We start from the raw sequence: 13,286 nt of genomic DNA, 5'->3' as shown, positions 1-13,286 counted from the left end.
CTCCAACAGCCAACTGACCATCACCATCTCTGAATTATTACGCTACCGCTCGGCCAACATAATTCAGTCGACCCGCCACCATCTTGGGTCACGACAACCCTGCGAAAGGGTTAATAACAAATTTCAGGAACCGTATCTCCCAAACGAAGGACATTTCAGTTGATGAATCATTGACACTTTGGAAAGGCCATCTGTTTTTCAAACAGTACCCCCCTCTCAAGGCATCCAAATTTGGAATTAAGACTTATGAGTTGTGTGCTCCACCACAGGGTATTTATGGTCCTTCCTTGCATATACAGGCAAGGATACAGCACTTGACTCCCCCTTGACCACGGCAGACACACATAAAACTTCAGCCATTGTCCTCAAACTGGTAGAACCTCTCCTGAAACAAGGCCAGACTATGTGGATGCATAATTTCTAATTCCCCATCTCTAGCAAGGCTACCGAAAATCACGCACAAGATCAACTGTGTTAGGACTCTGAACTGAAATAATAATGTGCCACCAAAAGTGAAAAGCACTAAACTAAAAAAAAAGCAAAATCATGACACAACATTCTGGACCTGTTTCTGTCACAAAGTGGTGTGACAAAAAAATCATTGACTATGATCTCCACTTATCACAGTCATGACACCAGGACTGTTACAATTAGAGGCAAGAAAGTGGCCAAGCCAGTTTCAGTATTGGATTACACAACAAGTCAATGATAGGGGTTGATTTGAAGGACCAGCTGCTTCACTCTTATTTGACTGAGAGGAAGCATATGAATAAATGGTACATGGAGTTATTTTGCAGGCTCTTGAACACCTCAATACTGAATGTAGTGATAATATATAGAGATAACACAGGCAAAATTACAGATCAGCTGTCATTCAGAATTCAGTTGACTTTTTGTGAAATATGCGAGTGCTGTGGAACATCAAGTGCAAGGTCAACATTCACCAGACAATACAGTGCCCCGTCTAACAGACCGACATTTTATAAGCAAGATTCCTCCAACGACAAAGAAATCTAGGCCACAAAAATGGTGTGTTGTGTGTCTTACATGTTCTCTATATCTAATGTTTAGTCACTGTCCTTTCTGTACACTAGGAAATAACAAAAAATTTGTCATGACAACCAGTCACCTTATGGCAGTTACTGAGGCATCTTAGGTATAATAAATTTATTTCAAACAATTCAAACAAAGGGCAGCAGTCAATACATCTGCCAAACATTGTCACAAACACTTAGGAAATCATTAATTATCCTGTAACAAATCCTCAACATAATGACAACTCTATGTTATTACACAGATAGAGATTGCATCGGATGTAGAATAAAATAAATGATAATATTCAGCATTTATAGATCCTGGGATCCATACGATGTAGTACCAGAGCATTGTTCAGTGGCTTGGATAGACAAGGAAAATGTGTAAGATTCTTCCTGCTATGGAATTTATCTCAAACATTCTTCAGTTTACACAATATTTAATTTCATCTATACTAGATTTGTCAGCTGAATGTTATAATTATTGGCAGCAAGTAGCAAGCAGAGGTGGCCGAATGTTATAATTTTTGGAGGCAAGCCACATGCTTCCTTTGTGAGTGCTGGCAGTTTGACCTTCGGTTTGAAACCCAAACAAACTCATGAACTTTCATGACAGACGTTTATTTGTTAGCTCTGAACAATGAAATCGTTTATCAAGGTACTGGTTTCGAAACTATTTACGTTTAGATATGACTGTTTATGACCTGGTGAGCCATAGAGTTCAGCTTTGTTTTGGGAACTTAATGGAGGAAATATTCGTGGCGTGCTTACATATCGGTGCTACCAGAGCTTTCAAGGAAGTGTGACGAATTCAGGGATTGGTTTGCAGTGTTGAATTGTCAGTTAGGACGTCAGTGGCGGATTTTCTAATATTTCGTTATTAGTAAGAAGTCAGTGTCAGACTCCTTTATTTCTTTGTATATAATTTTTATTGTGTATCTCAGAAGGGGTATAAACCCACTGAGCCATTGTTACTTTGTGTGTGAGGACATCTTCATCACTGTGATTTTCGGTATCAGTGGCGGACTGATAATTTTTTAATGCTATTGCAATTACTTTGTATCACAATTTTGTGAGTGTTCCTAACAGTCTCGCTTTTTCAATCATCATAAAGTATACGATTTAGCTGGAAGCCCCCTCCCCCAAGATAGAACCTCAAAAACGAGCCAGATACTCAAAATTCCTCGATGCTGAAGAACTTGAGGAAATATTGATGGAAGATGAATCTGATGAAGAGTTGGAAGAACTCGATGCACCTTCCTACACTGGATGGCAACTTCCGAGATGAATCTGGCAATCCTATCAAACCTCATGTAATTGAAGACTACAATGCACACATGGGCTTTGTGGACAAATCTGATAGAATGGTGAACAGCTATGACATTGCTCGGAGGACATGGAAGTGGACAAAGAAATTGTTATTCCACCTTCTAGATATGACTATTCTCAATGCATATCTGTTACACAAGTCATGTGATGGAAAAATGATGCACAAAAAATTCCACGAAATTTTGGTGCGTGATTTGATTCTTCAATCACATGAGGCGAATATCACGGTCAGTGGCGTTTCTCTGGGGAGGCCAAGTTCATCTGGGGCCCAACTGAGTCGACTGGAGGTGAAACATTCAAAACACTGGCCAGCTAATGGGAAACAAAAACGTCACGTTTGTTCTATAGAGAAGAAAAACAGGAGCAGCCTTTTCTATTGTAATGCATGATGTTGCGTGCGCTGTGTCTCGTGGACTGCTTCGAGAGTGGGGCGCGCACGTCAGAGTGTAAACTGTGAAGTGACACAGTCCAAACCGTGTACAGTCAGAACCAAATATTATTGTATTGTCGTCATATTTACATCACCAACACGATTCAAGGTTGAAGAAAACAATGGGTAAGTCTTTAGAATTTCATAAAGTATATAATAAAGATTATATTTTGCAATTCATGATAAAATAATCACAGTTAATTTTCATTTGTAAAACCTGCCTCTTTTCTGTATATGTAGAAAGTTTTATTGTCTTTCAGATACTTTTTAGTTCATCTTCCGATGTTGCATAGAACAGAAAATATGCATTTTTTTCTGAAAGTCTGCAATGTTAAAGACTTAGGGCCATTTAAATTCCGGCTGTATGGAGCTGACGGCAATTTAAAAGTCTGGGCGTTAAAAGTTAAAGAAAATGGGAGTGGTACATCACATGTNGCACAGCGGAGTTGTTTCTCATGCAAAGATAGAGATATTGATCAGAAAGACAAGTGGCACTTCTGCACATCTGTGTTATCTGCCTAACAGTGCACATACAGCTCACCTCAGGTTCAGCCTTTATTTCTGGAAATGTTATTGGGACAGGATTCGCTGCCTCTTCTGCATCTGAGACTGCCTCAGCTTTTACATTCACGGCCTGATCTGCACCATGAGATGCTGGGTATGTCTCACCATATGGACCCTCTAAAACGTTTTCTGAATTTGTATAGCTCTGCAAAAATTATCACATCTTTCTGAGAAATGGATGTACAACACCACACATTAAATAGCATATGCTCTTCTTGCTATGGCTGTTTCTCATCACATCTAACTCATAAGAACTGTTTTGTACAGATGTTCTTCTCTACAGCTATCAAAATCATCAGAAAGTATTCAGTTCACAGCCAAGTACCTTCCTGTGAAAATAATCGTCACTGCAGTGGTGCTTTCTATGCTACCTGAAAAGTGTATAATGAGGAGCTTCATAACTTGCAGCCTTTGACAAGCACAATTAAAATGAACAAGACAAAAAAGATCAGATGGGCAGCTCATATGGCAGGAATGGGGAGAAAATGAACGCATATAGGACTTGTTGAGAAAGCCAGAAAGCTCTAGGCATAGGTGGGAAGATAATATTTAAATGGATCTTAACACTTTGCGGACAGGTGGCAAATTTTTATGCCCAGCGCTTTTAAACGTGGCGGACCAGTGGCATATTATTATAATTTTAGGACATGTTGTGTTGAAACACACTATACCTAGCACTGGCGCCAGGCAGACGCATGACTGGTGCATGATAGACCTCTTGAATTTTTGCTTCGTAGTCAGTAACATGACCCTGCTGTTTGTGACCCAACTGGTTTCCTTTCCCACTCCAAAAGAAAATGCCTTTGTTCATCTTGCAGCTGCATGCACCAGGCAGGAAGTTACTAGTGCAAAATGGAATTAGGCCGGAAGAGGTTGAGGTCCAAGCTTTTTCTCGGAGAACAAGAAATATCTGACTTGTTCTCCAATGAGCTATCTGACATCCCTTGTGAGTCTGCTAGAGACAGTGACTCACAATCTGATAGTGAGTGTGGCAGGGGCGAACAGAAAATTGTGGCCACAGACAGTGAAAGTGAAAGTGACAGTAGCTCTGATGAAAGTGTGGATAGCAACATTGCGGGGACAGCCACATGGGGAAAGTAAACAAAATGCCTAATTTTGGATAGTTTACTGGAAATCCAGGGGTGAACAAATTACATCGGACCCAACGCAAGTGTCTGAAGTAGCGGAACTGTTTTTTGGAGATAGTTCCTTTGACATGCTACGTCATGAAACTAACAGATACTATCTCCAACTCCGTGAACAGTATGATAGAAGTTATAAGGCGGTGAAGTGGATGGAGGTCACTTCAGCAGAAGAAAGAAAATTTTTTGCAATAATCTTTCTATTCGGCCATACAAGGAGGGATAATCTGAAAGAGTATTGGTCAACAGATCCAATTTTGCAATTTTCCAATTCCAATTTTCGGCAGACTAATGAGCCGTAAGACATCTGAGCAAATTTGGTGTTTGCATTTCAATGATAATGTACTGCAACCACAATCAACAAGCAGGCTTTTCAAAATTCAGCCCTTACTGAACTTTTTTGTTCAGAAATTTCAGACAGTTTATAAGCCAAACTAACAACTGTCTTTGGGCAAATTTGCGATTCCTTGGAGGGGAAGGCTTCGTATGCGAACATATAATCCTGGGAAACTTACAAAGTATGGCCTACTTGTTCATGTAGTTACTGAAAGCACTTCAGGCTATATTGGAAATTTAGAAATTTATACTGGTGAAGGAAAGAAATTACAAGAAACTATTCTTTCCGTTTTGTAACCCTATCTTGATTAAAATTACCATGTCTATCAAGACAATTATTATAACAGTGTGGCAACTGCAGAACACCTATTTTTGAGAAAGTTACGTGTTGGTGGAACAATTAGGGTGAACAGAGGCCTTCCTCCAGATCTGAAAGAGGACTGTAAATCCCAGAAACGTGGTGAAACCACATTCAGGAGGGAGGGGGATATTCTTCTTCAGTCCTGGAGGGATATTCATATCGTGAATATGATTTCCATAATTTACAATTCGAGCATGGTTTATGTTCAAAGGAGAAATGGACAGGCAAAGAAGCCTGTTTGTATTTCCGAGTATTATATGTTGACAGAGGGGATCAGTACTTGGCCTATTATTCTTTTTCTCGGAAAACAGTAAAGTGGACAAAGAACGTTGCCTTGTGGCTTATAAATTGTGCCATTTTCACTTCATTTTTGGTTTTCAAAAATCTAAACCCTCATTCAAAATTCAGCATTTCTGCTGAATGTGGCAAAAGCCTGGGCTACAGACCACACGGTGGCGGCAGAATCGGTGGCAGACACAGACTTAGTGTGACCAGGTCCATTAACCCTTCAGTCACGGGGGCATTTAAATCGTTTTTGCACTCCAATGCCGGGGGCTATTTAAATAATTTAATCGGAGAATGCAGCACTTAACTTAAAGCTTAATAAACGGGGAAAAACTGGAGTTCTGTTTTTCAGATTTTCACACAACGTCAAGGGAAGTATATAGAATTAAAGTACTGACCCACACTACTTTCAAATTATTTTTGGGCCAGTAAGCATATAAAAATTATTAATTACCTTAAAAATTCAGCTATGTGTAGTAGTTGCGGAAACACTCAATGCTGCCCTCATTTCCAACAGTTTCAATCAAGGCACGATCATCTAACTTGCTTTCAGTGTCAAAATCCAAATCTGACAGACTTTGTTCGGAATCACTTTCAAGCAAACACTGTAAGTCCTTGTCACTCAACACAGCTGAACGTCTCTTGCTTGTCCCAGCCATGGTTGCTACATTCAAACTGCATTAGCTATGTGGAACAAACAGAACCTCAAGGAATGCAAACAAGGCATTTGTTTATCATATCTAACTGCTGTCATAACAGAGGTCAGCGTCACGTATCTTTCGTGTTAGGTTTTCTACACGTGGTTTCTCATTCCATTCAAGAAGCAGCACTCGTCGCTGGTGAATGGAAATCGATTTTTTTATCGACCAACAAGCAGAGAGATCACAGACTTTCCTTCAACCAACAAGCAAGGAGGTCTCAGACTATAAACCTAGCATATTTAGTTCCTAACTCTCCAAGAGATGGAGACAGATTTGTATGGCAATACTGCAACCTAGACGGCAAGCTACGGAACTTCTTCAGAGACTTCTAATGTAAAAAAAAAATACCCCGGGAAGTTCAAAGTGGGATAACGAATGTACGAAATGATAGACAGAAATTTCCTCTTTCATTTTATAGCAAAAGTATTAATTTACATGAAAAGCAGCACAAGACGCACGACAGCGTTGCCCGGCGAGATGTGGCATTTAAATGCCAACGTGCTATGTACGTCGCCTGGCACTGGAAGGTTAACTCCCACCGCATGCAGGCTTCATGTGGACCCCCTGGGCGACTCTTGGGTGATATGTGGAAACATACCCTTGTGAAAATTGTGAAGAGTGAACATGCCAAGGGGAAGCAGCATTCTAGGCGATGCCATGTTTGTGCAGTACACAACAAAATTAGTAGGACTGTCTATATGTGCAAGTTCTGTGTAAAGTCACTTTACAAAGGGGAATGTTTCCCGAAATATCACACTCTCAGCACTTCTAGGAGCACTGGTAAGTGTTCTCCAAAAATTTTAGTTCATAAAATTAATTAGATTTTATATTAATTTTTAAAGTGAACAGTGCACAAGTTAGGGCAGTAGGTTTAAAAATGCCAGTCCCCAGGGTGATTTAAATATTCAAATTGTTGGTCCGTGAAGTGACATAGGATGGGGTGGTGTGGACTGGTTTGATATGGCTCAGCATAGGGACCTGTAACGGGTTCTTGGGAACATGTTAATAAACTTTCAGGTTCTGTACAATTTTGGGAAATTCTTCAGTGGCCAAGCAACTGATGGCTTCTCAAGGACTCACTCAGCTCCATGGAGTTAGTCATAGTACCTAAGGGTTCATTACTGTGGTCACACATGCTCATTATGGCTCTGTATCCTAAGGCAAACAGACCCAGTACAAACACTCCCAAATTATTTCTTTAAAATCCATCTTAATAGTATCTCTCCATCCACACTTAGGTCTCCCAAGTGGTCTGCTTCTCTCAGGTTTTCCATCCAAAACTTTGTATGCATTTCTCACTCCTGCAAGCGGCCTACGTGACTTATCCACATCACTCTCCTACACGATATACGAAAGTGTTAAAATGCCTACATCCAAGTGTAAGAAATTCCATGGATGGATTATGCAAACAAACAGAAGTGTGTCACAAAACATGTAGTTTCTCTGGTCAAGACAACTGACACATGAAAATGAAATTCTTCTGTCCACACAAGCATGAAACATCATTTCTCACGGCACGAAATGTTTCTTCAGCTCTATACAGTACAATTCTTGGCACTCTTGTTGCAAGAGAATGCAGAATCTTTCATAAGCTTGAAACTTGTTTATCACATTATATTCTGTGTTGTACATTGGAATTAGCTCACAAGAGTCCTACTAATTTAAATTCTTAGTTCTAGTAAGTGTACCAGTAAATAACTGAACAGTTCTGTAACTCCATAAGGATTTCTGCTGCTATAGAATTTCTCTGAATCACTGTTCAGTTAATTTCATCTACATTAGAACTGCTTAAAAGGAAATGGAAGTGGTATATCACAAGTAACATTCAACAGATTATAACAACACTTCATTTTGTTTTCTGCCTCAACACAACAACTATCAGAATCTCATTCACCTTTTACTGTGTATAATGAGTTTATTGGTCTTAATATTATGACAATGTGCTACATGTTACGGCCTATAAAGCCATCATCAGGCAGTATACATTAACTAACATTTTCAAAGTACTGAACAGCACTTTATACAAATTCATATGTTACAATATAATAAGTATTACACATATGTGATTTTCAAATTAGTTAATACATTCAACATTCATTTGAATTAGTATACATGGGGGAAGTCATAAAATTTAAATTATCACCCAGACGAAACAGGGACACACATGACAGAAATTGTGAGTTAATCCTTCACTACATATGCCCTGCAAGGCCACACACTTTCCCCAACGATGCATTAGCCGCTGGATACTTTGATCATAGAAGGTCTCATTTTAACTGTTTAGGAAGTCCTCCACTGCAGAAATGATGTCATCATCATCTTGGAATCACTTGCCACGAAGTGGCTCCGTTAGCTGCGGTAAGAGGAAGAAGACGCTTGGTGCCAGGTCTGGTGAATATGGTGGATGGGGGGGAATTTCATATCCCAAACTGGCAGCTAGTAATTTTCTCAGAAGATTCCAGTAACTCGCCAGTGATGGTGACGCCCTTTTTGCGCATAGTCAGTCATGATGACACTCCTCCAATCCCAGAACATGCTCAACATCACCTTTCCTGATGACAGCTGGGATCTGGCCTTCTTTTGTAGTGGAGAGTCTGCATGTTTCCACTGCTTGCTCATTTCCTTTGTTTCAGGGTCATAATGAAAGACTCAACATTCATCCATCATGATCAGGTGGTCAAAAAATTCCGCCTTTTTGTCTTGACACAACTGCAAAAGTTTCTTTGCCACATCCGTCGCTGTTTTGGAACTGGTGTCAACAATTGTGGCACCCAACGCATAGCAACCTTTGTCATGTGTAATTCATCATGGATAATGCTGAAAACCGACACATGACTAATTGGATAGGATCAAAGCTTCCACCTGTGCCACAATTTCCGGTTCTTTAGCTAGAGATGATCTTTCACTTTGGGGTTCATCTTCAACGTTTGTCTGTCCACAATGAAAGCGCCTCTTCCACCTGACCACTGAGTTACATGATGGCACACCTTCCTGATACAGAGCGGTCATCTGGTCGTGGGTCTCCCTGGCAGACTTCCCTCGCTAATGCAGGAAATGTATCCCAGCACAAGCCTCCACTTCCTCAACTGATGTTGCCTTGCGTCTGCCTTTTCCAGTGGCTCCCTCTGTCCACTTGGCAGGGGAAAATTTGACTGTTCAGCAAACTCAGGAAATATCCTATATAGAACTATATTTTAGAATTAAGACTTCCTCATGGTGATAATGAAAACATTATGACTTCCCATCATGAATCTTATAACGCAATGAATATTGAATGCATTAACTAAATTGAAAATCATGTACATTTGTAATAGTCATTATATATGAATTCATATAAAGCACATTTCAATAGTCTGAAAATAATTAATGTATACTCCCTGATGACGGCTTCATAAACTGAAAACGCAGCACATTGCCATACTATTAAGACCAGTAACCTCATTATACACAGTAAGAGGAGAATGAGATTCTGATAGTTGTTGTGTTGAGACAGAAAACAAAACAATGTGTAAAATAACACAACAGGATACATTACTTGAAGATTAAAACTATAACTGTCTAAAGACACTTCAGAAAAAAGTCTTCAAAGGCCAGTCAGCAGCACAGTGGAGTTGATTCATGTGCACAGACAGACAGACAGACAGACAGATGGAGATGAGAAAGATAACTGGCATTTCTGCATATTTGTGATATCTGCCTAACAGTGGACATACAGAAACATTCAGCTCACCTCAGGTTCAGCCTTTATTTCCTGAACTGTTATTTTCAAAGGATCCACTTCCTCTTCTGAGTCTGTGACTTCCTCAGCTTTTATATTCATGGGCTGGTTTGCATCATGACTTGCTGGGTATGTCTCACCACATGGACCCACTAAAACATTCTCTGAATTTGTACAGTTCTGTAAAACCATCATATCTTTTATCAGTAATGGCTGTACAACATTATACATGAAACAATGTATGCTCACTTATTGTAGCAGGTTTTCATTACATCTAACCCATAACACCTGCTCTGTACAGTTTTCTTCTCTACAGAATTAAAATCTTTGAAAATGTTTAAGTTCATAATGCAGGAACCTTCCTGAGAAACTTATGGTCCCTCTGGAAGTACTCAAAATATCTGCACTTTATGGTACCTGAGGGCTTATTACTGTGTTCACACATGCCCCTCATGACTTTGCATCCGGACAGAAACAAACCCAGTCCAACCCCCCCAAAATTATATTTTTAAAATCCATCTGCAAAAATATTTCCCAAGTGATCTCATTCTATCAGGTCTTCTGTCCCAATCTTTGTACACACTTCTCATTTCCACATGAGCACTATATAACCTACCCATTAACACACTCCTTGAATTGATCCCTCTCCCACATAATACAGCAAACTGTTATAATGTGAAGTACCAAGTAAACACCCCAGATGAAGTAGGAAAACTAACAAAGCTTCGCATAAAATGTTTAGTTTTTCAGGGTATGAGAACTGACAGATGACAATAAAATTACTATAGGATTATGACGATGGTGTATAACACACTGATATATTGGGTTTCTGGACTTTATCCATCGTCCTGGTTTTTAAGATAACAAATAAAAACACGACGTTTCGGAAACTGGATCTGTTTCCGTCCTCAGGTGAAGGAAAAGGGAAACACCTATTCTGTTGGGTCCGTTGTTATCTTAAAAACCAGGACGATGGATGAAGTCCAGAGACCCAATATATCAGAATAAAATTCTTCTGTGTACACAAGCACAAAACACTCACCATTCTCTCTCTCACAGCAGGAAATATCTGTTCAGCTCTCTTTGCCAGAATTATTACCATTCCTGTTGCAAGAGAATGCAGAATCTTTCATAACATGGAAATTTCTTTTTATCACACATGATGTTTTGTAGGTTCCATATAAATTGATTTACAAGAGTCCTAGTGATACAGCATCAAAATTTCTAACAAGTGTACCTGTACCTAGACGCAAATATTTGTCCGAGTTTGTAAGAAAACATACTAATGATTGTGTACAAACACACATTATTGTGGATTTCTTTGTTCTCACAACAGAGACTATAAAGCTTGGTCTCTTATTGACCATTGTGCAATCTGAGGGACTGTTGCTCAAGTTTTGAGGACAGTTCGTTCACACATTTTGAGGAAACCTCTTGCTTCCAAACGTCGTTAAGTGGCTACCGGACTGCACAGAGTTACATCCTACAAACGGTAAACATAATCTACAGATTTATATCTCGGAACTGCAAAACAGTTTTCACTACGCATTTCTAAACAACGCAAATTCAACCTTTTCACCACAGTCCATCAGTTCTCATTACCTTTTTTTTAGTGAGACTGCTATGTGTAACAAGCGAGAAAGAGTATAAACACAGTAATAATATTCATCCTCGTAGAAAAATCTATAATGGGCGCTGAGTTCAAAAGAATCTCTAGCAGAAATTGCAACAGCGGAATATCACGAACCACAATTGTGTTAGCTCCTAGCAATTTATCAAAATATGAAGAAATCTAATTTCTTTCGAATGATCTTATGATTCCTTGAAGAATGTCCACAACTTACATATTTCTTCCTAGATGCCAAAGTTGCCATCACGTCCGGGAACTCTTCGTTAATGGTGGGCAATGTAATCGCGGTGATGTCTCGTAGCATTACTCATGCCATCTCTACGCAGAAGTCGCCTAACTAAATGAGAAATGGCCACCAGCACCAACAACATGATCAATAAAATAGAATGCTACCATACCATCCGCCCCTCTTTTGCCGTCGGATCCGCCAGTTCACATGAATAGCAATGAATAATTTTGCAACGATACCTCTTGTGCTGCAGATATTTTAGTCCGTTCTTTTTTTTTTCTGTTTCTGAATTGGGTTCAGTATCATTTCAGTCATATCCGTTCCAAAGGACACTAGTGTTGTGATATTGAACCCAGTTAAAAAAAACAAAACACATACAATGGGTGAGGGTTGCATAATCAGAAAGTTTCCTACCAGTGCATGTAAAGTCATAACATTTCATTCATACCAATCCAACAACAACTTGCGCATATTCTTGGGACATTGTGAACTATACATACATAGAATACTAGTCTTTAGGAAAGCTGAAGGTGGGGAACTTGAAAGAAAGTTCTCTTTTCATCAGACATACTTCTATTTAACCTCAAACTTTCGGTAACAACTTATACTTGAAAGCTACACACAACATAATTTTTGGTTACATTAAACCATTATAAATCATATGGCAAGCATTAATACCGATGTTTCCATTTAATATTAATTTCATTAGAATGACGTTCAGTACTGGACAGGATTATATGGCTAAATTACAACATATCATACAGAATACTGGAAATCTTATATTAATCTTTCATTTCAGTAATGCAGAGAATTTTATGGCCAATTAATATACACATTTACTATAAATGATTCATTCGTTTCTAAAACGCTATATAATCCACAATATTATACTTAAAAATATGATTAATATATAAAAAGGACCGTAAACTTGCCAAGTTTGTACTGTATGCAACCAGTTGGCAGCAGTTCAGTGCATTTACAAAATGGCGACAAAGCAAGGAAAGAGTTTTTGTTTGTTGGAATATTCGAGATGTGCGTCTGCTATAGCAGCGCAACGTGCCACCAAGTTGATATTCAGCGATGAAGCAACATTCCATTTATCCGGGAAGGTTAATCGTCACAATGTGAGATCGTGGGGCACTGAAAATCCTCGTGAAATTGTAGTACTTGGAGTAGATTCTCCAAAGCTGAATTATTCTGTGTAATGGCACAGACAAAGCTGAATTGGCGGCTTTTCTTTTGTGAGAAAAATGTGACTGGTACATTTAACCTAGATATTTTGCAGTTATGGTTGTTTCCACAACAGGCTGCTGACTCCGGGGATTTTGTCTTCCAACAAGACGGTGAACACCCTCATTGGAATATCAATGTTCGTTGCTGCTTAAATAATGAACTTCGGCATCGCAAGATTGGGAGTGTTTGTGAGGATGACGTAACTCTCTTCACTTGGCCCCCCAGATCACCTGATCTAAGGCCTTTTGACTTCTTCCTTTGGGGGTACATTAAGGATCGTGTTTATGTACCCTC

General features: G+C 39.3%; 1 protein-coding gene across 1 annotated transcript; it reads right to left on the bottom strand.

The window, feature by feature from the left end:
* Nucleotides 1-116: 116 nt before the first annotated feature.
* Nucleotides 117-11,493, bottom strand: LOC111872270. The gene is made up of 4 exons (XM_023865983.2): nt 11,138-11,493; nt 10,943-11,004; nt 9,913-10,080; nt 117-385 (listed from the first exon to the last, which is right to left on the bottom strand). Exons 1-4 carry the CDS (start codon nt 11,265-11,267, stop codon nt 353-355), a joined length of 393 nt encoding a protein of 130 aa, XP_023721751.1. The 5' UTR covers nt 11,268-11,493; the 3' UTR covers nt 117-352.
* Nucleotides 11,494-13,286: the final 1,793 nt, after the last annotated feature.

This window comes from Cryptotermes secundus, unplaced genomic scaffold (assembly GCF_002891405.2).
Source record: "Cryptotermes secundus unplaced genomic scaffold, Csec_1.0 scaffold1731, whole genome shotgun sequence".
Lineage (NCBI taxonomy): Eukaryota > Metazoa > Arthropoda > Insecta > Blattodea > Kalotermitidae > Cryptotermes > Cryptotermes secundus.
This window is presented reverse-complemented; position numbering and strand designations above follow the sequence as displayed.

Coding starts and splice junctions, on each gene's coding strand:
- LOC111872270 (XM_023865983.2), bottom strand. CDS start 11,267: ATGGTCAATAAGAGACCAAGCTTTATAGTCTCTGTTGTGAGAACAAAG. Junction 10,081..10,942: donor CTGCTGTGAGAGAGAGAATG/GTGAGTGTTTTG, acceptor ATGGTTTTACAG/AACTGTACAAATTCAGAGAA. Junction 386..9,912: donor AAATAAAGGCTGAACCTGAG/GTGAGCTGAATG, acceptor GCCTTGTTTCAG/GAGAGGTTCTACCAGTTTGA.